This window comes from Stenella coeruleoalba, assembly GCF_951394435.1.
Source record: "Stenella coeruleoalba genome assembly, chromosome: 20".
In the NCBI taxonomy this organism is placed as follows: Eukaryota; Metazoa; Chordata; class Mammalia; order Artiodactyla; family Delphinidae; genus Stenella; species Stenella coeruleoalba.
The window spans coordinates 26,868,941-26,896,634 of record NC_137166.1 but is presented as its reverse complement, the minus strand read 5'-3'; the positions used below and the strand labels follow the sequence as shown (position 1 = coordinate 26,896,634).

Genomic DNA, 27,694 nt, shown 5'->3' with positions numbered 1-27,694 from the left:
GTTTCCCAGTTTGGAAAAAGAGAAGAATAGATACTATTACAAGGTTGCTGCAAGGATTTTCATAAACCATGCTTAACACGGTGCCAAGGGCATAGTAAGTGCTGAGCAAACAGTAGCTGTTATTATCATCATTTTAAGAATTATTGTTGAAAAAGTGAACAGTGAACGCACTTACGTGTCTAGCCAAGGCCGGTAACCTCGCGCTGGTCAGCGCGGCGCTGGGCGGGAGCGCTGGGCGGGAGCGCTGGGCGGGGCCTCCGAAGCCCCGCCCCTCCACGCACGCGTCGGGTCGCCGTGGCAACGCACTGCTAGGTCGCAGCCAGAGTGACGCGTGGCCGCTCGCTCCACGGCGGTCTCGGCCACACTCGGCATTAACAAGGGGCTTTGACGAGGGTGGCTTCGGCAGTGATGACGGACGAGGACTCTCAGACTACTGCCAGCGAGGCGCAAGCCCAGGATGAGAGCGAGCTGCCTGTTACCCAGCTGTGTGGGCTGGTGGAAGAGCTCAGGTACCAGCCTGTCGGCTTCTGGGGGCGGTCCCTCCTCAGCGTGTGGGCCCGGAGCGTGGTCCAGCACCGAATGCTCCTAGCCCGCATTGAACATTGAGGAAACTGAGACCCCCAAAGTGGGGAAGGCGCTTACCTTTGCTCTTTATTCCCGTGTTTCCACTGCCATGGCGGTATCAAGCCACTGATGGAGCCAAAAAAAGAAGGTGGTGCGAAGCCCAGAGGGTAATTGGTGAAGCCAGAGCTTCAGCCTGGTGGGTCTGTCTGGTGCCACACTGTGTGCTTAGCCGCTCCTCTACTGTGCGGCGGCAGCTTGGACCAGGTGACCTCTAAGCCCCTTTCCAATGCTAAGATTCTATGCTAAAATTAATGTGGCAGCAGATAGAAAGGAGGCTATTGAGATGTTTTTAGTATGAAACAACTTATATCTGAACCTGAGTATAAGCATGGAGGTGGACAGCAAAGAAGGACTAGCTCAATATTCTGTATTTTTAGCAGTCTGTTTTAGTATCTACTATAGCAAGTAAATTGGATGTCAAGATTCCATGATGTAGTTGAGGTTAATTGTACAACTTACTGGTCTCACACAGAATATCCTGGCCTGGCAGCTGAATAGGTGTTACTTCAATATATTTATAAATAGTTTAGGTCAGAATTGAGGTATTATTGCTAAAATAGCTACAATCTTTTGAGTGCTTATTATGTGCCAAGTATTTTGCATATATTACCTTATAGAATGGCCCATAACCCTAGAAGGTTGGTGAGGAAACAGACACAAAAGTTAAGTCACTTTCCTACAGTCACACAACTAGTCAGTGGTAGTGCTAAGATTAAGACTCGGGTGTAACTCCCCAGCCTACATTGGGAACATGACATATGCTGAAAAAGAAAGATGCTTTGATATATTGGGCTTTTCTGTTGATCCTTTCCCACTAATCTTAAAATTCAGCCAAACAGAGTTTTCAGCTCAATAAACAGATATTCAGCTCAATAATGTATGCAAATATCAGAGCTGTTCTCTCTCATATATACATTTACATACATATGTGTGTATTATACACACTCATATTAGAGCATACATGTACGTTACATAAATTAAAAGGGTCATAATCTTGGCATATACAGAATAAGCTAGGTTTATTATCTCTAGTTGTTTAAAAACCATCTATTCAAAGCTTTTCCACCATTTATAATAGACTTCTAGTGGATGCTTCATCCATTGCGTGCTGGAAATGAAAGAGGCAAGAAATATAAACTAAAGGAAAAACCTCTGAAGATTGTGGATGTGTGTAATTTCAAGAATTCAGTAGTAATTCAGAAGGAAACTCACAAATGGGTTAGAAGATACTTGAAGAAGAAACTTGTAGCAATTTAAAATATATAGGCATGTCTCACTTTATTGCATTTTGCTTTACTGCACTTTGCAGATATTGTGTTTTTTACAAAATGAAGGTTTGTGGCATCCCTGCATTGAGCAAGTCTATTGATGCTGCTTTTTCCAACAGCATTTGCTCACTTCGTGTCTCTGTCACATTTTGGTAATTCTTGCAATATTTCAAACTTTTTCATTATTATTATATTTGCTATGGTGATTTGTGATCAGTGATTTTTGATGTTACTATTGCAAAACGATTATGACTCACTGAAGGCTCAGATGATGGTTAGCATTTTTTTAGCAATAAAGTTCTCAAAGTAAGGTATATATATATTTTTAGACATAATGCTATTGCACACTTAGTAGACTACAGTATAATATAAACATAACTTTATATGCACTGGAAAACCAAAAAATTTATATGACTCACTTTATTGCAATATGTGCTTTGTTGAGGTGGTCTGGAACTGAACCTGGAATATCCCTAAAGTATGCCTGTAATCCCAGTGCTCTGAATTTTGTGGCTCATTAGATGTATTTTAAAAATATATAGAATACTTAAATTGCATTTACTGTGTGCCAGACACTGACCCAAAGTCTTTGCATTTCTTATCACAACCCTCGATGATAGGTGCTGTTATTATTCCCATTTTACAGATGAGGAAAGTGAGGCACCAAGAGGTTAAATATCTTGCAAAAGGTCATACAAAGCTAGTAAGTGTTAAATACTAGTTATCTGGGGTTTAAACTCCTATTGGTGGAACTTACTTAGGCACCTTCTGTCTTGCAGCCACGGAAACTCTGCTCTCAAAACTGAGACAGAGATGTTTGAAAAATATTACAATAAATTGGAGCCCAGGGACCAGCAACCTTCACAATTATCAGAAATTAGAATGTCAGGAGCAGAAATTGCACAGGTACACAAGAGAGATCTAAGAATTCTTTTATTCTGTTTGTCCCTTTAGATGCAAGTGGTGTTTGTTGTCCATTTTTGGTGTTCCCTCTTGGCCAAGTGGCATATGACTTTCTCACTGTTCTACTTTTGATTCTTCCTTCCCCTTCAAGGTTTCTCTTTCAAATGAGTATGAAGGGAATCAGGTTCAACTCACAGTGGATTGACCCTCACAGAATATCTTAGTTAATTTGAAATAACTCCCTTCATTCTGGGGACCCAAACGTGTACAAGGCCTGGCCAGCCACAGACAGGAGTGAAGATGGGCCTGGTGTGGGCACTGGAGAGTTCCTCCCTCATCTAAAAGGGCCAGCCAGACAACCTGGTATTGCCAGAGCAGCTGATTTTTCAAGAGAAGCTGGAAATCTGGATTATTTTGGTAGAAACCTCTGATTTTCAAATGTGGGTAATTAATTTCTTTTTAATTTAAAACTGTGTATAGGTCTATTTTTTTGAGGGCCAAACAATGTCATCTTCAGGTCCACACATTCCCTGGGCCACCTGCTTTTGCCCTTTGGCTTCAATGCCTAGGAAATCCAAAATTCTTGTCTTTTTGGTTTTTGCTGAACACCGTGGCCCCCGATGCAGTTTCTCTTCTGTGTTCAGTTTGGGCAGCACTGAGCTCCAGGTTTTCTCTGACACTGACTTGAGTGCTAGTCTATAGCAGGTTCATGGTTTTCCCACCCTCAAGACACTTTCCCTTATTTATTTTCAGTTCATTGTCAAGCATAGGCCTTTGAAGTATTTGGCACGGTGCCTTAGGTTGACTTGTGAAATGAACATCACCTCAGGCCTAATATCCAGAATCCTTTCACATTGAATTGGTTCTCTCTGGATGTCATTCAGAGCGATTTCTAGCAGGCCTGAGTGGTCGTTTCGATGCCCACCTTAGGCTGCTTTATTGCCAATTCCTATTTGACAATGGCTTTGTTTTTCTTGTGTTACAGTTACGAGGCAGGCGTAGATCCAAATCCCGCGTAAGTCTGGAACGTGTAACAGGCCTCAGCGTGGACCAAAAATTGAAGCTTGTGCAAAAAGAGCTGGACGACACAAAGAGTGAAATAAGGCACATAAGGGCAAATGCCGAGAGGGACCTGCAGCATCACGAGGTATACCTTCCTATAGGCTGTCCTCCCTGGGCTCCCCGTTTCCGCCTCAGCAAGAAGTACCTATAGTATGTTCATACAACTGTTGGTGCTTTGAGAGAAACACAAGTAGGGTAAGATAAATTGAGGACCTACCTTTAAGGAACTTACCACCTGCTTGAGGAGATATCAAATTTTAAACTCTTTAAGATGAAAAATTTCAAAATACACAAATGTAGAGAAGCTAGCACAGCGAACCCTTATGTATTCAACACCCACACGTAACAGTCATAAATGCATGGCCACTCTTGTTCCCTCCGTATCCCTACCAACTTCCCCCTCGTAATAGGCCACTGGGCTATTATGAAGTGAATCTTAAACATATATTTATCTGTAAATATTTCAATATATGTCTCTAAGATATGGATTCTTTTAAAAAAAAAACCCATAACCATAATTACCATAAATGCCCTTAAAATTTATAATAATTTCTTAATAATAAAATGGGCTGGAGGTTTAAGTCAGTGAGTTGGGTGAAAAATCCCTTGTCACCCTCCATATGCAGCATCCATGACCATGGTTCATGTCTTGTTGGAGGCCACTGCAATCAGTTTTCCTCCAGAGAAGAAACATCGCTGTTAACTTCATTGCCCATGGGATGAAGTTGTTGGCTTGCATTTGGTAGCCATGTTGTATGAAAAATAGATATTTCTGTTCTATTTCTAACTTTTTCCATTTCTAAATGGAGGCACGCACAGAATCACACTCATTTCCTTGAAAGAGATGGATCAGTGGACTCATGTCTCCATTGATAGAATCATCTGTACTGCATAAACCTATCCTTCTTTCCCTCTCTCCCTCTCTCCCTCCCTCCTGCCCTTTCCCCTCTCTTCTTCTTTCTCTTTCCAAACATGCATCGTTGAATTCTAACATGTTAAAGGAGGTCAGGATGTGGTAGCTTTGTCCTGCCATGCTAGACTGTGTGATTAAACATCACGATGTGGGCTAGAGTGGTCAAAGAAGACTGTGTTGAGGAGGTGGGGCTGGACATAGGACTTGGCATGGCCTTGAAGAATGGTGGCATTTGTTTAAGGAATAGGAAGACAAGGGCACCCTAGGTAAGGTGAATGACATGAACAAGGAAGTGGAGGTAGGAATGAACATGGCAAGTTAGGACCTTGAGGAGGCTGGTGTGATTAGAGAAGAGGGTGCTTTGGGGGCTATGGTAGGAAATCAGGTCGAGTAGGGCTGTGAGACCTTGAAAGCCAAGCAGAGGGGCTTCTCTCTGATGTCTTAGAAATCAGGACCCCAGTGAGGATAACTGAGCAGAAGAGCGATGCATAGGAAGTAGCATTTAATGTGGATGGATGTTCTGGCCTGTGAAGATGATGGGAAGGGAGGAGGCTGGGGCCAGACGCCAGCCGGAGAAGGAAGATACTTTTGCTTCTTGGTGCCCAGTGAAAAAGCCTGAACAAAGATGATTTGCTCTGCAGCTACTCATTTCATTCTTTAAAATAATGTATGTGTGTTTGTGTTTTCTTATTTAAAGACAATCTCTGTTGTAGCAAAATTTAAACATACAGGTAAGCTAAAAGAGGAACATTTGAAAACATCCACAGTCTTACCACCTAAGACTTGTATTTGGCTCTTGTATTTTTCTCCTAGAATTTATATTATTTTCTATGTGTGTATGAATTTCTTTATAAAAAGGTATCATATTATTTTATAAACCATACTTTTCACTTAATAATATCTTTCCATATCAATACATAGATTCATTTATAGCATCTTTTTTAAAATTACAGAGTGCTTCTTTGCCTCCCCACTAATCCATCTTTCCAGATATGACTGTGGTTAATGTTTTGGCATATAGCCTTCCAGATATTTTATATATATATGATATTATATTAATGTTATAATTTTTAATGGATAAATAATGTTTCAGATATGGAAATACATATTTCTGGAGATACTCAAGGCCCTGTTTTTTTTGTTTTTTGTTTTTTTAAATCTACCCTCATCACCTCTTTTTTTTTTTTTTTTTAATTTATTTATGTTTGGCTGCGTTGGGTCTTCATTGCTCCTCGTGGGCTTTCTCTAGTTGCGGTGAGCGGGAGCTACTCTTCGTTGTGGTGCGCGGGCTTCTCATTGCGGTGGCTTCTCCTGTTGCGGAGCATGGGCTCTAGGTGTGCGGGCTTCAGTAGTTGTGGCACGAGGGCTCAGTAGTTGTGGCTCGCGGGCTCTAGAGCCCAGGCTCAGTAGTTGTGGCACATGGGCTTAGTCGCTCTGCGGCATGTGGGATCTTCCCGAGCCAGGGCTCGAACCCGTGTCCCCTGCATTGTCAGGCAGATTCTTAACCACTGCACCAGCAGGGAAGTCCCAAGGCCCTGTTTTTGTTTGTTCTTCCCCTTTATATCGAGACTATAACTTTTTTGAGGCATGCTTTTAAATAATAATATTCGTATTGTCCAATTTGTATCTTAAGGATATATTTCTAAGACTAAGAAGAAACGTTATGCATTGGGACACAAATAGGTCACCCAATACGTGTAGGTTTCCTTAGACGGCTATATCCTTGAGAAATTTTGTAAACTGTTCTCTCTTTGTGCTGGCTCCCCCAGGCTATCGTTGAGGAAGCTGAAATTCGGTGGACCGAAGTTCAGAGAGAAGTGCATGAGTTTGAAAAAGATATTCTAAAGACCATATCCAAGAAGAAAGGGAGTATTTTGGCCACTCAGAAAGTGATGAAGTACATTGAGGACATGAACCGCCGGAGGGTGAGTGGGCAGGAGGTTAGAGCTTAGAAGGGGAAATAGATTCATAGAACGATGACACAGAAGTGGCCCACGTGAGGCAGCCCCACTCCATTTGGTCCACTGTAAACGCTGCCCACATATGCAGATTTTTTGTGTCCCTCACAGCATGTGTGTCTTAAAATGCAAGTTTATCAAGTCTAAAATCAGTCAGGCAGGATGAATATTCATAGTATCTCAGACCGTATGTAAGTCCCCTACATAGGAACCTTCAAGTTGCGAACTGTCAAAGATGTGAACGTGCGTTATAAACCTACAGTACAGTACTATACAGCTGATTGTGTTGGTTGGGTACCTAGGCTAACTTTGTTGGACGTACAAGCAGATTGGACTTACGACCACGCTCTCGGAATGGAACTCGTTCGTATGTAGGCGACTTACTGTATTTTGCTGTTTGTTTCAAGATCTGATGTTATCTTGAGAAAGGTGTGAGTCTATCTAGTCAGGTGACTACATGGCATGCGACAAGTAAATCTTAATTTCTTTGAGTTCCATTATTGTAAGAATGAGACATAAAATGCTCCTTCTTTTCCAAAGGTTTTGTAGCATGTCAAACTTTGGATCCTGGAGATAGGTAGAGTCACTAACTGTAACATGCTATGTGTAATAAAAATTATGTAAATTACCAAGAGAATAATAGACCAAAGAATCATAAATCATTTTGTCAGTAAAGGCCCCTATACCTAAAGATATACCCAAGTTATCTTGAATTTAAAATCAATAGAAAATTTGTATGGAGCAGACCCAGTTTCCTCTGCTTTTTGGTCATGAGTAAAATACCATAGCAACACCAGCTTGAGTAGCCATAAAAGACTTAAAAAAAGGTGACTGAATGTTAGGGCTCAAGGTTTAGTTTTGCAGCCCCAGACCTGCCAACTTTTCAAGCCAACAGGGAAGAAGAAGAGCAATGGATTAAAATTTGCTTTTATTTTTCAGGATAATATGAAGGATAAATTATGTTTGAAAAATGCCTCTCTCAAAGTCCAGAGGAAAAAGATGCTTTTACAATTGAGGCAGGTATGTGGCTTTGTCTTTCTTTTTTTTAAGGTTACTGTGGTGGGTAGAACAACGTCTTCCCAAAGATGTCCACGTCCTAATTCCTGGAGTCTGTGAGTATGTTACCTTACGTGGCATAAAGATGGTGCAGGTGTGATTAAGTCAAGGATCTTGAGATGGGGAGTTTATTGTAGATTATCTGAGTGGGTCCAATGTAATCACAAGGGTCCTGATGAGAGGGAGGCAGGAGAATGAGAGTCAGAGAAGATTTGGTAATGGAAGCAGAGGTCAGAGTGATGCACTTTTAAGACAGAGGAAGGGATTGTGAACAAAGGATGCAGGCTACCTGCAGAAGCTGGAAAGGGCAAGGAAACAGATTCTCCTCTTGAGCCTCCAGAAGAAATGCAGCCCTGCCAACACCTTGATTTTAGTCCAAAGAACCATTTCAGACTTCTGACCTCATGAGCTATAAGATAATACATTTATGTTGTTTTAAACCCTTGAATTTGTGGTCATTTGTTACAGCAGCGACAGGAAACTAATACAGTTTCTGTGCTGGCAAATCTGTAGATGGAGTTGGCTTGAATTTAAAAGACCCTCATGACATACTTATTGACCCTTTTGGGGAATGTGGCCGGGTGGCACAGTTAGTAGTATGCCTTGGTAAGTCTTTGAACAGCTGACCTTAAAGGCTCCTGATTAAAGGCGGTAAGGCAGACATGGCACAGGGCCTCTAGAAAGTGGTTACATAGCTCCATCCTCTTTTAGCTCAATATTTTTGTTATTAATTCATTATATGGGTGCTGATGCATGTGCATCAGAGGTGGCCACTGTCAGTGACACAGAGTTGGGCAGGAGAATTAAGATGTCTGGGAGTTACTGCTTGATTGACTTGGGATCCCAAAGGCTCAACAGGCTGGGACAACTTTAACACATGAGGTGACTAAGGACAAACGTAAGGTCCTCCACTTTGATCCTCCCAAATATCTGCACAGGTGCTGGGTGGCTTAGTCATGGAGAAGCTGATAAAGTCCGCTCAGCTGGGGGCAGTGCTGCAGCCTAGGCTGCACTCCACAGTGCCCTCCAGAAAAGAGTGGTCTCACTGCACTCTGTTCTGAGTAGCCCACCTGGAGCACTGTGTCTCAGGGAGAGTGCCACACGTGAAAGAATCTGTAAACTAGAGTCCACGTAGGAGAGGGAATGGAGAGCAAGGGGAGAGAAAGCACGTCAGAGGACCTGCAACTGATGGGGCCAAGGAGGAGGAGCCCACAAGAGCCATGGCTGCTGACTCCGAGTGCTCTGGTCGCTGCGGGGAAGAGAACATACTGCTTGGGAGGGCCCCCAGGGTGGAGCTGGGTTGGGGTGAAAGTGTCAGCCAAGGAGAGTTGAGTTCAGCGTAAGAAAGAACGTGGCCCCAGCTGAGCTGCCTCCTGATACTGAGTTCCTAGTTCTCTGGACTTCATGCAAGCTCAGGCATCCTGAAGCGTGAGAGGGGAAGCAGATGGATGACCTTTAACCTGAAAGCCATTGCTACACAGAGATGACACTGATGTGGTCCTGCCCTCGCAGGCTCGCAGGCTAGCAGGGAGTGGTGATGGTGAGAAAAGGCATGGATGCATAACTGCCATACAGAGGAAACAGTGGCAGGGACCAGGAGCCACAGCCTCAGGAGCCTGCGGGGAGGGAGGGCTTGCCCTCTGGTGTGGAAGATGGGCTGGGAGCATTTGAGCTAGAGGGTGGGTCAGTTGGGGCTTAAGGAAATTGTTCTGTTGTTTCGGGGAAAAGGGAAGAAGATGCCTTCTAGGAGGTAGTACAGCATGAGTAGCACATGGGGATGGGGAACAGACCTGAGTTTGGCTCTTGTGTACCACAAATGTAAGATGGCACAGACCTGGTGGGGCAGGTAAGGTGGGACCAGGGCTGGGGAGTGAACCCGGTGCACTGATACACCCCCCATGCAGAAATGTCATGGGATCAAAGGAAGGACGTTTATGGGCTGCTTGTCCTGGGTTTTCCAGGTTAAAAACAACTTTTAAATGGCCTTTCTTCCTACACAGCCCTGTTTAGGCACCACTTCCTGGGGAAAGCCTCCCTGACCCAGCCTTCTATTCTCTTCTGGGCTGGCTGAGGGGCTTCTGTTTGCCCTCTGCCCCTGTGTGTCCCTCTACACCACGCTATGACCTGTCTGTGAACTGTCATTGAGTATGGGAGTATCATATTTACTCAGATCTCTATCCCTGGACCTAACACCATGCCTGGCACCAAGCAGATCCCCAATCCAAGTTTGTTGAATGACTGAATGATGACTGACTTCCAAAAGCTCACTAGGAATTGCAAGGTGCGAGCCATACATTCAGAAGTCACAACCTCACATCGTTTCCTCTCTCTGAGCTGTAGAAGGAAGAGGTGGGAGAGGCCCTCCACGATGTTGACTTTCAGCAGCTGAAGATCGAGAATGCTCAGTTTTTAAAGACAATTGAAGCAAGGAATCAAGAACTGATCCAGCTGAAGCTGGTATCCAGAAACACCCTGCGGATCCTTAACGCGTACAAAGTAAGGTCCGCGCTGGTCCTCCGGGCTTCCTGTGCCTACCTTTCCAGCCACAGAGAGGTACTAGGGCACCACTGTTGTTTCACTGAGAGCCTAGGCGTCCTTCATTCCCCTGTTGCTCTCTGATTTCTCCCGACGAAGCCATGTCTCCTGAAATACTCCGGATGTCCCCACAATCCTGGCTGCGCATTAGAACCATCCAAGGAGCCTTTTGTTTTTTTAAAGGTTAGACAGACTCTCTAGTCCAACCCTGACCAATTGAATTAGGGGGTGAGGGCCATGCATCTTTTTTTTTTTCCTTAACTCCCAGATGATTTTTATGCACAGTGAGTTTTGATAACCAGCCACATTTAGGGCCCTGTTTAATTTAGTGTGTGAAAGCACTTCCTTGCTTAAAACCCTGCAAAGGAAATCATCTTAGCTATAAAGCAGAAATCTACTAAATAATTCCTCATCCACACAGAACCGTTTTTGTAGAGAAAGAGGCACTATTGATAATTAAGCAGAAACTGTGGGTATGAGCATGGCCTGTCCTCGGCAGACCAGGCTGCCTGGTGACCCTGCTGGCAGCTGTCTGATGCAATAGCTAACTGTGGGCCCGTGTATCCTGCCCACTGGTCTGGGAGCTAAGGATGGTTTTTACAGAAGAACATTTGCAACTGATTTGATAGAGGACACTCCCTTTGAAACCCAATTAAGCAAAATTGATTTCTCCCTGAGAAATTTCATTCTCCTCAATAGTAGACCTGCATTCCAAAATATTATACTTGATTATTTTATTTTGAATTTTATCAATAAAACATTTGTGGAAATTTGTTTTCTCTCTTGTTAGTGTAGGTAATTACACAACATGCTCAATTTTGCCCCTTGGCCTGCAAAGCCTAAAATATTTACTATCTGGCCTTTTACAGAGCAAGGTTGCTGACCCCTGGCCTAGTGTCTAGGTGGCAAGAGCGGCCACGGGCTTAGGTAGCTCATAGGTAAGCTTCATTTGGCCCACACAGTGTCATTTAAAAATGTGAATTCGAATGTGTTTAGACTAGGTTTATGTTTGTCCAGCATTTTCCTTTTACAAATGAAAAACCGAAGGCCGAAAGAGGCAGAGTAATTGCCGGATTCAAGCAACATGTTTGTGACAGAGCTTGGACTCCTAGTCCAGTGCGTGTCCCACCTCACCCAACTGCCTTCCCCTGGCATAACATGTGTACACAAGGCCGTGCTCACATTCTGAAATTCATGTGTCCAACTGGAGAGCCTCGAGGTACGTGGTATGTACCTCGAGGTACATTGGACCTTGATCTTATTCTGAGAAATCAACTGAGTGGCACAGGGCCAGTCTGGTCTTGTGGGGGAAAGCTAGGGCTTTGGAGTGGAGCTGCTGGTTTATAAAATGCAACAGCTAGGTCCAGGGCTTGCGCTGCTTAGGACATCTAAATGCACAGTGCCTGTTGATTGTGACACCCAAACAGCGGCAACGCAGGCCACGGTGGGCAGAATGGGAGCCATTCCGGTCAGAATCCCAGGGGCCAGCATGCCTGTAGGCCTGTTTAGAATAATAGCAAGCAGATGGTGGAGCTGGGACGAGATGCCTGCTGGAGTCCTAAGGTGACACAGCGAGGGGCTGAGAGAGAAGCAGGCTCACTTTTCCGTGTCTCAGTTCTCAGGCCTCCTGGGGGAAACGGGGCCCAACAACTGTGGGTTGTAGAGTCCGGCCTCACCTGGGTTTGAATGGGGACTCTACTGGGGACTATGGGCCGATGCGTCGCCTCTCAGAAGCAAGTTTTTGTGACTTACCACCAGGACAGACCTCTGGCTGGTCTGTGATGTGTCCCTGGCGCTGAGGACAGGGCCTGGCCAAAGCAGGTGCTCAGCATGTATTGTCAAAAACTGCTAAAAATTCAGGTGTATGTTTAGGGGATGGAAGGGTGGCAGGAGGGATCACTTTCATATAAATGTCAAACACCCAAATATAAGACCTCATTTAAAATATATAGAATAATTTTCCTCTATTGCCAAATGTACTGAGTACTTACGGTATGCCAGGCACACGGCTAAGTGCTGAGGGTACAGCTGTGAAGGAGACAAACATGGTCTCTTCTCTTCTATGAGTTTTATGAGTGGGTCTCAGTCAACCCTTTTTCTCTGCTATGCCTTCAAGCCCTGCCTGATGGAGGCTGATAGAATATAAGCACGTGACTACAGCCTTGAGGTGTCGCTCTTAACTGACTGTAAACTAGTGATCCGTGTATAAACTAGTGATGCCTTGTGTTAGATAGAATTCCAAGATGTCCCCCAAGACTCCCCGCCCCCTGGTGTATTCCCCCTGCACAATGCCCAGGGCTCTGGATACGACGGATTCTGTTATTAGGTTCCATTCTGCTCTATGATTAGATTAGATTAGAGGGCACCCTTGACCTTGAGATGAGGATATTATCCCAGTGGGTCTGACCTAATCACATGAGCCCTTTGAAAGTAGACAGTTTTCTCTGGATGAGGAAGGCAGAGATTTGAAGCATGAAGGGAATTCTCTGGATGAAAACTTCTCCATTGCCGGCTCGAAGATAGAGGGACCACATGGAAGGGGTCTGAGGGCGGCCTGCAGGAGCCGAGGGCCACCTCCTGCTGACAGCCAGAAAGAAAATGGAGAGCTCGGTCTTACAACTTCAAGGAAATGCTTCCCACCAACAACCTGTGAGCTTGGCAAGGACCCCAGGTCCAGATAAGACCCAGCCCTGGCCCACACGGTGGGTCGCTCCCTGGGCAGAGAATCCAGCCACACTGTGCTTGGACTTCTGATCTATAGAAACTGTGAGATAATAAATGTGTGTTACCTTAAGCCACAAAATTTGTGATAATTCGTTCCACAGCAACAGAAAGCTAACATGCCTTTTCAGAAGTAGCTGCCTCAATGACCATCATCCGGTTCAGGATCCCAAATTACTCCATTACACCTCCTTGAAGGCCCCGCCCCAGCAGAGCCAGGGGCTGCCTCGAGCTTCCATTCTTTCCTGCCCTGTGTCTCTAACTGTCTCTCTAAGTTGTTGGGTGAATGACTGTTTTCCCTCTGCTCTCCTTTTCTCCCACCTGACTGGCTGGTGTGCAGTGAAGACCTGTCCTGCCTTCCCTTCCCCACAGCTGACCCCCTCTGCCTGGCCTCTTATCCACTTTTGCTTTCCTCAGAAGAGCAACTTCATGCAAGATGTGGAACAGGAAATGAGCCTTAAAGAAGGGATTGGAGAGGAGAGGAATGGGGAGGGAGGTGGCCCCAGGTGCTCTAAGTTCCCCCAGGCAGGTGGCTCCAGGCTTTTCTGCCGGGTCTAAGATTTGATACCTTCGGGCATTGCCCCAGTACCCTCCTTTCCCCGGCTCCTTTTGGACCCTCCTCTCCCAAGGCTCTTTCCTTAGCTTGAAATGTTCTTCCCACCCCTCTTACCTAGACATAGTTGACTTCACCTCTCTTTTTCCAGCATCCCTTCCCACAGGGAAACCTTCGGGACCAGTGCCCATGCACTCTTGGTGCTTGGCACAGTTGCAGTTTGGCATTTCTTCTTGTACCTCCGTCAGGGCTGTGAGCCGGCCTCTTGGTGGCCGGGCCTAGGTTGTTTTGCCGACCAGTGCCTGGGTATGTTCTCAGGGTTTGTTGGCCAGCCCCCTGGAGTCACTGGCTTCTGTCCCTCAGCCCCCTCCTCCTCAGCCAAGCAGAGCACATCCCAACTCCCCCAGGTTGACTCTTCACCATTAGTAGATGGAGGTCCAAAGGGGGCAAACCTAAGAAGCAGGGGCCAGGGAGGAGCTGGTGAGGGGCGGCAGCAAAAGATGCAACAGGAAGCTGTGGAGCAGCTCCTGCAGAAACTCTCCAGCACCAGCATGCCCAGTCCTCATAGGCTTTGGAGACAGTGGTGGAGTCCATGGGCTGTGAAGTCCCGCTGCCTGGGATCAAACCTGGCTCCCCCTCGTCTCTGTGACCCTGGGGAAGTTGTTTCACCTCCCTAAAAGTCAGCTCCCTCACCTGTACAGTGGGCTCACAGTAGCATCCACCTCTTCATCCAAGTGAGGTAGTGATGGCGGCCGTCTGCCGTGGGTTCTCCATGTGTCAGGCACTGTGCTCAACACTTTACCAGGTTTGTCTCCCTTAAGCCTTTCTACAACCCTACAAGGCAACTAGCCCTAGTTAAGAGAGGTTCTCTTAGTAAGTGGTGGGGTGGGATTTGGGCCCAGGTGTATCTGGCTACTTTGCAGGTGAGGACAAGCCTCCCGAGGTCCTCTCCTCCCCTGCCACTTAGACACCAGGATTCTGAAAATCTGGGCAGCCATGAGAAGGGCAGGCCCAAGTTCCTGGTTGGTCCTTCTAGTCTCCTGCTTAATAAAGAGCTGTTTGTATGTCTATCCTTCCTATAGTTCTAAGCAATCATCTTTGCTCAAGACTTGCTGTGTTGTTATGTTTCAGAGCAAGCTACACCGAGCCATGGAAATGTCCGTCGATCTGGACAAAGAGTTGTTGTTGAGAAAAGAGTTACTGGAAAAAGTTGAAAAAGAAACCCTGCAAGTAGAGGAGGTAGGAGAGGGTAAAACATACTGTTTCTGGTGTTTTTCTCCTTCTGTCTGCAAGGGCTCGGGTCAGCGTTCACCACGATGTAGGCCACCTTGGTTTTTGTGTAGAAAAGCCTAGATAATAAAAACCAAAATAGCTCTGGGCCATCAAATGAGAAAGTGGCCCCTGGAGGCTCCAGTCCATGGTGTTGCATTTTACTGCCGGGTTAGAATCTAGTGTCAGAAATCATGAAATCATCTAGAAACTACGGAGTCCAGATGACTCTCAAGAATTCCTTAAGTGACCCATAAGGTACCACATTCAAAGTGTAGTGTATTCAATCTGGCAAAAAAAATGTATGATGCATGTAATAATGTAACTGATATGAGAAAAAGAACACATGGCAAAATATAACTTTCTGTGTAAAGGAGAGAAAGCTCTTTAAACATGGAGCTCTCATTCGGTACGGCAGATGCTCAGATGGCAGACCTGTGACCTCTGTCCCAGGCCCACTCCAGGGCCTGTGGTCACCATGTGAAAATGTGTGGTGTCATCTGAGCTCCCGATATCTGCATTGGGATTGAGTGCTCTCATTATTTTGTTGAACACATAGAGTTGAATTTCCACCAGTTACACGCACCTAGGATATGACTTAAAGGAGACTTTGAGGGCAAGGTGACGGAAAATGAACCCTGGACTTGTATTCAGAAGGCCTGGTATCAGGTTTGTGTTGCCAGTCTCTAGCCTTGAGCAAGCCTTTGAATTAGACAGAACTGTTTCCACGTCTGTGAAAAAGACGTCACAGCCCTTGTTGCAGTAATCAGAAAGGACGATGCTTTGTCAACCTCTTAAAGCCATTATTTCAGTTATTACTATCATTGCCTTGAATGAGCCTGAAGTGTCCCCAGCAGCATGTGTGGCCCCAAACCTGCCTACAATGGCCAAAAAGCCACAGGATTACTACATCTGACTCAGTTTTGCCATGGCATCCACATCATATCTTTGAAGGAGAACCAGTACCCTTTGCAAAAAAGTTGGTCTCGCTGCAGAGTGGCCGGTAACAAAGGTGAAGCAAAAGTCTGTGTGCTCTCTCCATGCAGAATTCCTGTGGTATTTCTTTGTTTGGGATGATATTTATTAGATTACAAGTAAAACATGAAATCAATTTTTAAAAGCCCAGCATTCACTACTTAGTATATTTTCATTTTCTTAACTTTTTAAAAAACAGCTCTGTTGGGATATAATTCATATATGAAATAATTTACCAATTTAAAGTGTACATTTGAGTGGTTTATAGTATATTCAGAGTTGTGTAACAATCAGCATAATTATTTTAGAACATTTTCGTCACCTCAGAAAGAAACCCCGGACCAATTAGAAATCCTCCATTTCACCTCACCTCATTCCCACCTTCCAGCCATAGGTGACTACTAATCAGCTTTCTGTCTCTGTGAATTTGCTATTTGTCAACCTTTCATATAAAAGGAATCATACAGTGTGACCCTTTAACTTTAATAATATTTTCAAGATTCATGTTATAGCATGTATCAATACTTGTTTCTTTTTATGGCTGAATAATGTTTCCTTGCATGTACCACATTTTGTTTAATCCATTCATCAGTTTGATCGATAGTTGTGTTGTTTTTGTTTTTTGGCTATTTTGAATAATGCTGCTGTGAACATTCATGTACAAGTTTTTGTGTGATTATATGTTTTCTTTTCTCTTGGACATATAGCTAACAGTGGAACTGTGGGTTATATATATGGTACCTCTAGGTTTAACATTTACAGAACTGCCAAACTCTTTTGCAAAGTGGCCACACCATTTTACATTCCCATCAAAAATGTACATGTGTCACAAAGTTATTTATTTTATTTAATCCTTATAATAAACTTGAGGCAAGTAACATTTTTATCCCCATTTCATTGTATATATAACTTCAGACACAGAAATCTTAAGTTTACTTGTTCCAAGTCTCACCTCTATTACGTGCAGATCAGCAATTCAAACCCAGGCTCAGACTCTTAGATCTTAATCACTTGATTTATTCACAGCCATGAATCTGCTATCCTGTAGTCATACATGAATCCCTTCAACAATACTTATGTGCCAAGAATTGCTATGAATAAAATGATTAAGATTAAAAAAATGTATGCATGTGACATTCACAGAAAGATAGACAAGATGAAAAGGCAGAAGGTTACATACCAGATGAAGGAACAAGATAGAACCCCAGAAAAACAACTAAATGAAATGGAGATAGGCAATCTTCCAGAAAAAGAACTCAGAATAATGATAGTGAAGATGATCCAGGACCTTGGAAAAAGAACAGAGGCAAAGAAAGAGAAGATGCAAGAAATGTTTAACAAAGATCTAGAAGAATTAAAGAACAAACAAACAGAAATGAACAATACAATAACTGAAATGAAACATACACTAGAAGGAATCAGTAGCAGAATAACTGAGGCAGAAGAATGGATAAGTGACCTGGAAGACAGAGTGGTGGAATTCACTGCTGCAGAACAGAATAAAGAAAAAAGAATGAAAAGAAATGAAGACAGCCTAAGAGACCTCTGGGACAACATTAAACGCAACAACATTCGCATTATAGGGGTCCCAGAAGGAGAAGAGAGAGAGAAAGGACCCTAGAAAATATTTGAAGAGATTATAGTTGAAAACTTCCCTAACATCAGAAAGGAAATAGCCACCCAAGTCCAGGAAGAAGAGAGTCCCATACAGGATAAACCCAAGGAGAAACATGCCGAGACAAATAGAAATCAAATTGGCAAAAATTAAAGACAAAGAAAAATTATTGAAAGCAGTAAGGGAAAAATGACAAATAACATACAAGGGACCTCCCATAAGGTTAACAGCTGATTTCTCAGCAGAAACTCTACAAGCCAGAAGGGAGTGGCATGATATACTTAAAGAGAGGAAAGGGAAGAACGTACAAACCAGATTACTCTACCTGGCAAGGATCTCATTCAGATTCGATGGAGAAATCAAAAGCTTTACAGACAAGCAAAAGCTAAGAGAATTCATCCCCACCAAACCAGCTCTACAACAAATACTAAAGGAACTTCTCTAAGTGGGAAACACAAGAGAAGAAAAGGACCTACAGAAACAAACCCAAAATAATTAAGACAATGGTCATAGGAACATACATATTGATAATTACCCTAAATGTGAATGGATTAAATGCTCCAACCAAAAGACACAGGCTTGCTGAATGGATACAAAAACAAGACCCATATATATGCTGTCTACAAGAGACCCACTTCAGACCTAGGGACACATACAGACTGAAAGTGAGGGGATGGAAAAAGATATTCTATGCAAATGAAATCAAAAGAAAGCTGGAGTAGCAATACTCATATCAGATAAAATAGACTTTAAAGAATGTTACAAGAGAAAAGGAAAGACACTACATAATGATCAAGGGATCAATCCAAGAAGAAGATATAACAATTATAAATATATATGAACCCAACATAGGAGAACCTCAATACATAAGGCAACTGCAAACAGCTCTAAAAGAGGAAATCGACAGTAACACAATAATAGTGGGGGACTTTAACACCTCACTTACACCAATGGACAGATCATCCAAACAGAAAATTAATAAGAAAACAGAAGCTTTAAATGACACAATAGACCAGATAGATTTAATTGGTATTTATAGGACATTCCATCCAAAACCAGATAGATTACACTTTCTTATCAAGTGTGCACGGAACTTTCTCCAGGATAGATCACATCTTGGGTCACAAATCAAGCCTCAGTAAATTTAAGAAAATTGAAATCATATCAAGCATCTTTTCTGACCAAAACGCTCTGAGATTAGAAATCAATTACAGGGAAAAAAACTTAAAAAACACAAACGCATGGAGGCTAAACAATACATTACTAAATAACCAAGATATCACAAAGAAATCAAAGAGGAAATCAAAAAATACCTAGACACAAATGACAATGAAACATGATGATCCAAAACCTATGGGATGCAACAAAAGCAGTTCTAAGAGGGAAGTTTATAGCTATACGAGCCTACCTCAAGAAACAAAAAAAATCTCAAATAAACAATCTAACCTTACACCTAAAGGAACTAGAGAAAGAAGAACAAACAAAACCCAAAGTTAGCAGAAGGAAAGAAATCATAAAGATCAGAGCAGAAATAAATGAAATAGAAACAAAGAAAACAATAGCAAAGATCAATAAAACTAAAAGCTGGTTCTTTGAGAAGATAAACAAAATTGATAAACCATTAGCCAGACTCATCAAGAAAAAGAGGGAGAGGACTCAAATCAATAAAATTAGTAATGAAAAAGGAGAAGTTACAACAGACACTGCAGAAATACAAAGCATCCTAAGAGACTACTACAAGCAACTCTGTGCCAATAAAATGGACAACCTGGAAGAAATGGGCAAATTCTTAGAAAGGTATAACCTTCCAAGACTGAACCAGGAAGAAATAGAAAATATGAACAGATGAATCAGAAGTAATGAAATTGAAACTGTGATTAAAAATCTTCCACCAAACAAAAGTCCAGGGCCAGATGGCTTCACGGGTGAATTCTATCAAACATTTAAAGAGCTAACACCCATCCTTCTCAAACTCCTCCAAAAAATTGGAGAGGAAGGAAAACTCCCAAACTCATTCTATGAGGCCACCATCACCCTGTTACCAAAACCAGACAAAGATACTACAGAAAAAGAAAATTAGAGACCAATATCACTGATGAATATAGATGCAAAAATCCTCAACAAAATACTAGCAAACAGAAACCAACAACACATTAAAAGGATCATACACCATGATCAAGTGGGATTTATCCTAGGGATGCAAGAATTCTTCAATATATGCAAATCAATCAATGTGATAAACCTTATTAACAGATTGAAAAAGAAAAACTATATGGTCATCTCAATGGGTGCAGAAAAAGCATTTGACAAAATTCAACACCCATTTATGATAAAAACTCTCCAGAAAGTGGGCATAGAGGGAACCTACCTCAACATAATAAAGTCCATATACAACAAACCCACAGCAAACATCATTCTCAATGGTGAAAAACTGAAAGTATTTCCTCTAAGATCACGAACAAGACAAGGATGTCCACTCTCACCACTATTATTCAACATAGATTTGGAAGTCCTAGCCACGGCAATCAGAGAAGAAAAAGAAATAAAAGGAAACCAAATTGGAAAAGAAGAAGTAAAACTCTCCCTGTTTGCAGATGACATGGCACTATACATAGAGAATCCTAAAAATGCCACCAGAAAACTACTAGAGCTGATCAATGAATTTGGTAAAGTTGCAGGATACAAAATTAATGCACAGAAATCTCTTGCATTCCTATACACTAATGATGAAAAATCTGAAAGAGAAATTAACGAAACACTCCCATTTACCATTGCAACAAAAAGAATAAAATACCTAGGAATAAACCTACCTAGGGAGACAAAAGACCTGTATGCAGACAACAATAAGACACTAATGAAAGAAATTAAAGATGATACCACCAGATGGAGAGATATACCATATTCTTGGATTGGAAGAATCAATATTGTGCAAATGACTGTACTACCCAAAGCAATCTACAAATTCAATGCAATCCCTATCAAATTACCAAGGGCATTTTTTACAGAGCTAGAACAAGAAATCTTAAAATTTATATGGAGACAAAAAAGACCCTGAATAGCCAAAGCAGTCTTGAGGGAAAAAAACGGAGCTGGAGGAATCAGGCTCCCTGACTTCAGACTATACTACAAAGCTACAGTAATCAAGACAATATGGTACTGGCACAAAAACAAAAATATAGATCAATGGAACACGATAGAAAGCCCAGAGATAAACCCACGCATCTATGGTCAACTAATCTATGTCAAAGGAGGCAAGGATATACAATGGAGAAAAGACAGTCTCTTCAATAAGTGGTGCTGGGAAAACTGGTTAGCTCCATGTAAAAGATTGAAATTAGAACACTCCCTAACACCATACACAGAAATAAACTCAAAATGGATTAGAGACGTAAATGTAAGACCGGGCACTATAAAACTCTTAGAGGAAAACATAGGAAGAACAGTCTTTGACATAAATCACAGCAAGATATTTTTGATCCACCTTCTAGAGTAATGGAAATAAAACCAAAAATAAACAAATGGGACCTAATGAAACTTAAAAGCTTTTGTACAGCAAAGGAAACCATAAACTAGATGAAAAGACAACCCTCAGAATGGGAGAAAATATTTGCAAATGAGGCAACTGACAAAGGATTAATCTCCAAAATATACAAGCAGCTCATGCAGCTCAATATCAAAAAATCAAACAACCCAATCCAAAAATGGGCAGAAGACCTAAATAGACATTTCTCTAAAGAAGATATACAGATTGCCAGCAAACACATGAAAGGATGCTCAACATCACTAATCATTAGAGAAATGCAAATCAAAACTACAGTAAGGTATCACCTCACACCAGTCAGAATGGGCATTAGAAAATCTACAAACAACAAATGCTGGAGAGGGTGTGGAAAAAAGGGAAGTGTCTTGCACTGTTGGTGGGAGTGTAAATTGATACAGCCACTATGGAGAACAGTATGGTGGTTCCTTAAAGAACTAAACATAGAATTACTATATGACCCAGCAATCCCACTATTGGGCATATACCCAGAGAAAACCATAATTCAAAAAGACACATGCACCCCAATGTTCATTGCAGCACTATTTACAATAGCCAGGTCATGGAATCAACCTAAATCCCATTGACAGACGAATGGATAAAGAAGATGTGGTACATATATACAATGGAATATTACTCAGCCATAAAAAGGAACAAAATTGGGTCATTTGTTGAGACGTGGTTGGATCTAGAGACTGTCATACAGAGTGAAGTAAGTCAGAAAGGGAAAAACAAATATCGTATATTTATGCATATATGTGGAGCATAGAAAATGGTACAGATGAACTGGTTTGCAGAGCAGAAATTGAGACACAGAAGTAGAGAAAAAATGTATGGACACCAAGGGGGGAAAGTGGCAGGGGTTGGGGGTTGTGGTGTGATGAATTGGGCAATTGGGATTGACATGTATACACTGATGTGTAGAAAATGGATGACTAATAAGAAAAAGAAATACATGAAAGCTGAGTGGAAATATAAAGAAAATTCCTAGAACTTAAAAAAAGAAAATGGGGCTTCCCTGGTAGCGCAGTGGTTTAGAGTCCGCCTGCCGATGCAGGGAACACGGGTTCGTGCCCTGGTCCGGGAAGATACCACATGCCGCGGAGCGGCTGGGCCCGTGAGCCATGGCCGCTGAGCCTGCACGTCCGGAGCCTGTGCTCCGCAACGGGAGAGTCCAGAACAATGAGAGGCCTGCGTACTGCAAAAAAAAAAAAAGAAAAAAGAAAATGTACGTGTGAGTGTTCCAATTTCTGTTCATGTTCACCAACACTTGTTATTTTCAGGTGTTTTTTTTAATGCTGTCCTAGTGGGTGTGAAGTGGTATTTCATTGTGGTTTTGATTTGAATTTCCTTAATTACTGATGACATGAAGCATCTTTTCATATGCTTTTTGGCCACATGTCTATCTTTTTTGCAGAAATGTCTATTCAAGGCCTTTGCCCAGTTTTTTTTTAAAATAAATTTATTTATTTTATTTATTTATTTTTGGCTGAGTTGGGTTTTTGTTGCTGCGTGAGGGTTTTCTCTAGTTGTGGCGAGCGGGGGATACTGTTCGTTGTGGTGTGCGGGCTTCTTGTTGCAGTGGCTTCCCTTGTTGAGGAGCACAGGCTCTAGGTACACAGGCTTCAGTATTGTGGCACACAGGCTCAGTAGTTGTGGCTCACAGGCTGTAGAGCACAGGCTCAGTAGCTGTGGCACACGGGCTTAGTTGCTCCACAGCATGTGGGATCTTCCCAGCCCAGGGCTCAAACCCGTGTCCCCTCCATTGGCAGGTGGATTCTTAACCACTGTGCCACCAGGGAAGTCCCTCCTATGTCTTTTCTTAAGACTTTTATAGGTCTTAAATTTAGGTTACGATCCATTGTGAGTTACTTTGTAAATGGTGTGAGGAAGGGATCCAAAAGCTGAAAGAAGAAAGGAGATGCAGTATGTTCATAGAATTTGTTACATTAACCTTGCTTTACCACTTGTGTGGTTCTCTTCACTGCTTCCTGTAGATTTGAGTTACCATCTGGTGTTATTTTCCTACTCAAATACAGATTCATTTCAGCCTGCTTTTGTGCTATTATTGTCAAATATATTACATTTTATATGTTATAGGTCCAATATAAAATTATATACATATTGTTTTATGAAAATGCTTTTTAAATCAGTTAAAAGAAGGAAAGTATGCAATTATGCTGTTTTTTTTATAATTATCTACATAATTACCTGTGTTTGTGCTATTTGTTTTCTTGGATGTAGCCTTGTTCTACAGAAGTAAAGTGCTATTTTCATCACATCATATCAAGGGAGCATCCTGTCCACAAGACTTTTCATAGCTGATGTTAACTTTGATCACCTGGCTGAGATGGTGTTCCACAGGTTTCTCCACTGCAAAGTTACTCTTTCCCACTTTTCAGACTTTACTCTTTAGAAGGAAGGTCCTGTGTGCAGGCCACGCTTAAGAAGTCGGGGTTATAAATTTTTTGGAATTCTTCTCTGTGAGAGATTTGTCAATTCTACCCCATTTGTTTATTTTAAAAAATATTTATTTATATCAGCATCAATTCATGAATATTAATTTTATATATTGGTTTATAATCTAACGTTATTTATTTTGTTGCTCCCATTGTTCCAGTTGGATTTTGAGAGCTCTTTCAGTCAGGTTCTGTGTTCCTCTGGTATATCCCCATTTTTGTGGGTGGTTATTGTTGTTGTATGTGTTTTGTTTTGAGCACCTCTTTCCTTTCTGGAACTAGAAGATGCTCCAGGCTCTTCTTGTATATTTCCTGCCCCAGTCCTAGAATTAGCCATTTCTCCAAGGAGTCTTAATATCAGAAGGAGCTAATTTTCTTAAAAGATAAATGTCTTATAAATTAACAAGAAAAATCTAACAAAAAATAGGAAAAAACTGGGCCAAAGATTTAAACAGAAAAGCTAAAAAATCTCAAACATATGAAAAATGTTCCTCTTTGCTCATAAGGAACAGAAAATAAAAGCTATAATGAGGTACCATTTTCCCTCTGTTAGATTGACAAAGATGAAAAAGTAAGATTGTGTTGCAAGAATGGAGAAAACAGGCAGTCTCAAACATTGCTGCAGAAGTATAATGGGCTTCACCATTATAAGAGAAGGCAAGTTAGCACCATTTACCGTACATACACATATGCTTAGGGCAGGGTTTCTCAACCTAGACCCTACTGACGTTTCGGGTCAGATAATTCTTCGTTGTGGGGGCCATCCTGTGCTTTGCAGGGTGTTTAGCAGCATCCCTGGCCTCCACCTACCCTATGCCAGTAGCACTCCCCTAATTGTGACACACAAAAATGTCTCCAGACATTGCCAGATGTCTCCTGGGGGCAAAATAGCTTCTGGTTGAGAACCACTGCCTTAGAATAAGCAATTTCACTTTCAGTAGCTTATCCTACTGATATATTGTACTTGCATTTTTACAAAATGATGTATACCCAGAAAATTTGTAAGCACAGCACTGCTTGTTGTAATAGCAAGAGATGGAGAAGCTCAGTGACTGTTGGTGGGGACCTGTTAAAGTATAGTACATCCATACAATGGAAAATTATGAAGCTGTTAAAAAGAATGAATAAATTCTTTATGTGTTGATACAGAAGAATCTTCAATATGTATTGAGTGGAAAGAAAAAGTTGGATGAATGAAAGTGAATAGAATTGGCTACTCTTTGGGTCAGAAAGGTAAACATATATGTTTGTATGGATATAGATTTCTAGAAGGATGCGTGAAACCTAAAAATAGTGTATGCTTCTTGGAAGGGGACCTGTGTGGCTGGGGACAGGGGTGGGTTGGGAGCTTGTCACTGTGTACTTCTATACCATTTGAATTGAATGTATTGCCTATTCAAAACAATTGTTAAAAGGACAATGCTAATTCAAAAAGCCACTCAGAAGAAAAAGACTAGTTAATTTTACTGTATAATGATTTTTGAAAATGAAATGTAAAAAGACAGAGTCCTCAAAAAATTGAATAATCATATGATCCAGCAAGTTGTCTTCCAGGTATATACCCAAAATAATTGAAAGCATGAACTTGAACAACAGGTATTTGTATACCCATGTTTGTAGCAGCATTATTTACAATAGCCAAAATGTAGAAGCAACTCAAGTGTCCATCGCCAGATGAGTGAATAACCAAAGTGAGTTGTATATGCATATAATAGAATATATTGTTTTATTTATATTATTTTAAGGATGAATATTATTCATCCTTAAAAAGGAAAGAAATTTTGACATGCTACAACATGGATGAACCCTGAAGACATTTATGCTAAGTGAAATTAGCCAGTCACAAAAGGACAAATATTGTATGATTCCACTTATATGAGGTACCTAGAGTAGTCACATTCATGGAGACAGAAAATAGAATGGTAGTTGCCAGGGCCTGTGGGGAGGGGGTTTGGGGAGTTAGTGTTTAATGGGTACAGACGTTCAGTTGGGGCAGATGAAAAAATTCTGGAGATGGCTGGTGATAAAGGTTGCAAAACAATGTGAATTGTTCTGTGAATGCCACAGAACTGTACACTTAAAAACGGTTAAAATGGGAAAATTTATGTTATGTGTATTCTGCCAAAAAAAAAAGGCAGGAAAATGAATTGAAATTGATCTAATCAAAGTATACTTAAATATATAATTTTTCCAAAGCAAAAAAAGCCCCTAAACAATCAAAAGTAAAGCATATTCCTTAATAGAGGAAGGAAGGGAGGAAGGAAGAAAGGAAGGAAGGGAGGGTAAAAGACTGTTTTAGACTTTACTTAATGTTTCTAAACTGGACGAAAATGTCACGATCTGTAAAGAAAAAGAATCTTGTGATTTCACCCACTCCTTTGAAAATGTAAACATTATTTTTAGAACTACATTGAAACTGGGGAGAGATGCCAGGGCCAGTAAGTCCCAGGAGGCTAGAACTGCCAGGGAGCCCCACGTTTAATTGGTCCTTCCCAACACAGGACCAGGCCAAGGCCATGGCTCTGAACAAACAGCTCCGGAAGCAGCTGTCTGAGTTCCGAGTGCCACAGGTGATGATGTATGTCCGGGAGAAGATCCGAAACAGTGACCTGGAGAAGGCCATCGGGATGTGGGAGAGGAAAGTGGAGATTGCAGAGGTGAGTTACAGGAAGTCCCAAGACCCACGATATCTTATGGCCCTCACATTTTTGTTTAGGATTTTGTTTGCTGAGGTAAGAATACAGGATTTTAGACACGTAATACCTGTGAGAAATCTCAGCCGTTGCTTCGACTCTTACACCAAAATAAAGACGGCTTCTTTTTTTTTTTCTTCCTTAAAGTTCCTTTTTTTTGTTAGGGACAGTCTTTTCAGGTTATCAGGAAGAGACTCTAGTAATGGTGTGTTTTTAGTTGCTTGTTTTCTTATTGATCTCTGGAAGCTTCTGAATCCCTCTCCCAACCATTGATAATTTAGTGATTGCTATTTTATACATGGAGAAGCCAGTTTTTAAAAATTGAGATAATAATGGATTTTTTTTAAGATGTTGGGGGTAGGAGTTTATTAATTAATTAATTTATTTTTGCTGTGTTGGGTCTTGGTTTCTGTGCGAGGGCTTTCTCTAGTTGTGGCAAGCAGGGGCCACTCTTCATCGCGGTGCACGGGCCTCTCACTATCGCGGCCTCTCTTGTTGCGGAGCACAGGCTCCGGACGCGCAGGCTCAGTAGTTGTGGCTCATGGGCCTTAGTTGCTCCATGGCATGTGGGATCCTCCCAGACCAGGGCTCGAACCCGTGTCCCCTGCATGAGCAGGCAGATTCTCAACCACTGCGCCACCAGGGAAGCCCAATAATGGATTTTAATATCACTCAGAACCCGATTCCATGCATTTACATATTTGCCATGGGTTTTTGATGTTGACTAACCCCATAGCCTTTTCATATGGTACAGTGTGCACAGAAGCACCCTTGCCCCTTGTAAGCCATGGAAGAGAAAAAGGAAAAGTGCAAATGATAGGCTGGCATCAAAAAAAAAGGAAAGCACCAAGACTGCCACAGACCAGGTTGCACACTGAGGGCACTTAAGACATCCTTAGGGTAGCTTAAAAACCCAGTCAGGTCACTTGGGAAACTTGGCATTCTCACATCTAGACCCCAGCTCCATTTTCCACAGTGCGTTTACCTGCCCTTCCAGTGGTCACTTGGCAGCAGGAAAGTAAATTAGGATCCATACTTGGGCCCATCACATCTGGGGCTAAGAAGTAGCAAAGAAGTACAGAAGGAACCTGCAACTTCTCACTTTATGGAACAGAGACAAGCTCTAGAAGAGTCTTCTGGATGCCCCAAGGTGGCCTGCGTCCGCCGCACGCATGCAGACACTGCCCCATATACGAGGTCATCCATACCATCACAGGGCTAGATGCGGTAGAATAGGCACAATCCGTTTGTCCCAAATGACCTTCTTCCTCCTCCCCCTTTCTCCCTTTTGCAGATGTCCTTAAAAGGCTACCGCAAGGCTTGGAATAAAATGAAAATCACCAATGAGCAGTTGCAGGCAATTTGCCCCCTGGGAAATAGCCAGAGGGAGGCGACGGCTGCCGACCAAAAAGTGATCCATTAAAGTAATCAGCTCCTCTCTAGTCATGGGGTCCTCTCACTGTTCCCTGTGCTGGCTGGTGTCCCCAATTCTCCAGCCAGGCTGCTGGTCACCTCCCAGGCCACATCGGTCCCCGGGGAGTGTTTTCACAGC

At 42.3% G+C, this 27,694-nt stretch overlaps 1 protein-coding gene across 1 annotated transcript; it reads left to right on the top strand.

Moving 5' to 3' along the window:
* Positions 1-327: 327 nt before the first annotated feature.
* Positions 328-27,669, top strand: CFAP263 (cilia and flagella associated protein 263). Its single transcript, XM_079907416.1, is given in 10 exon segments — positions 328-509; positions 2,672-2,798; positions 3,781-3,942; positions 6,540-6,695; positions 7,668-7,748; positions 10,125-10,280; positions 14,725-14,832; positions 25,951-26,106; positions 27,437-27,507; positions 27,509-27,669. Coding segments are annotated over 10 exon segments (1,167 nt in total). The 5' UTR covers positions 328-408; the 3' UTR covers positions 27,558-27,669.
* Positions 27,670-27,694: the final 25 nt, after the last annotated feature.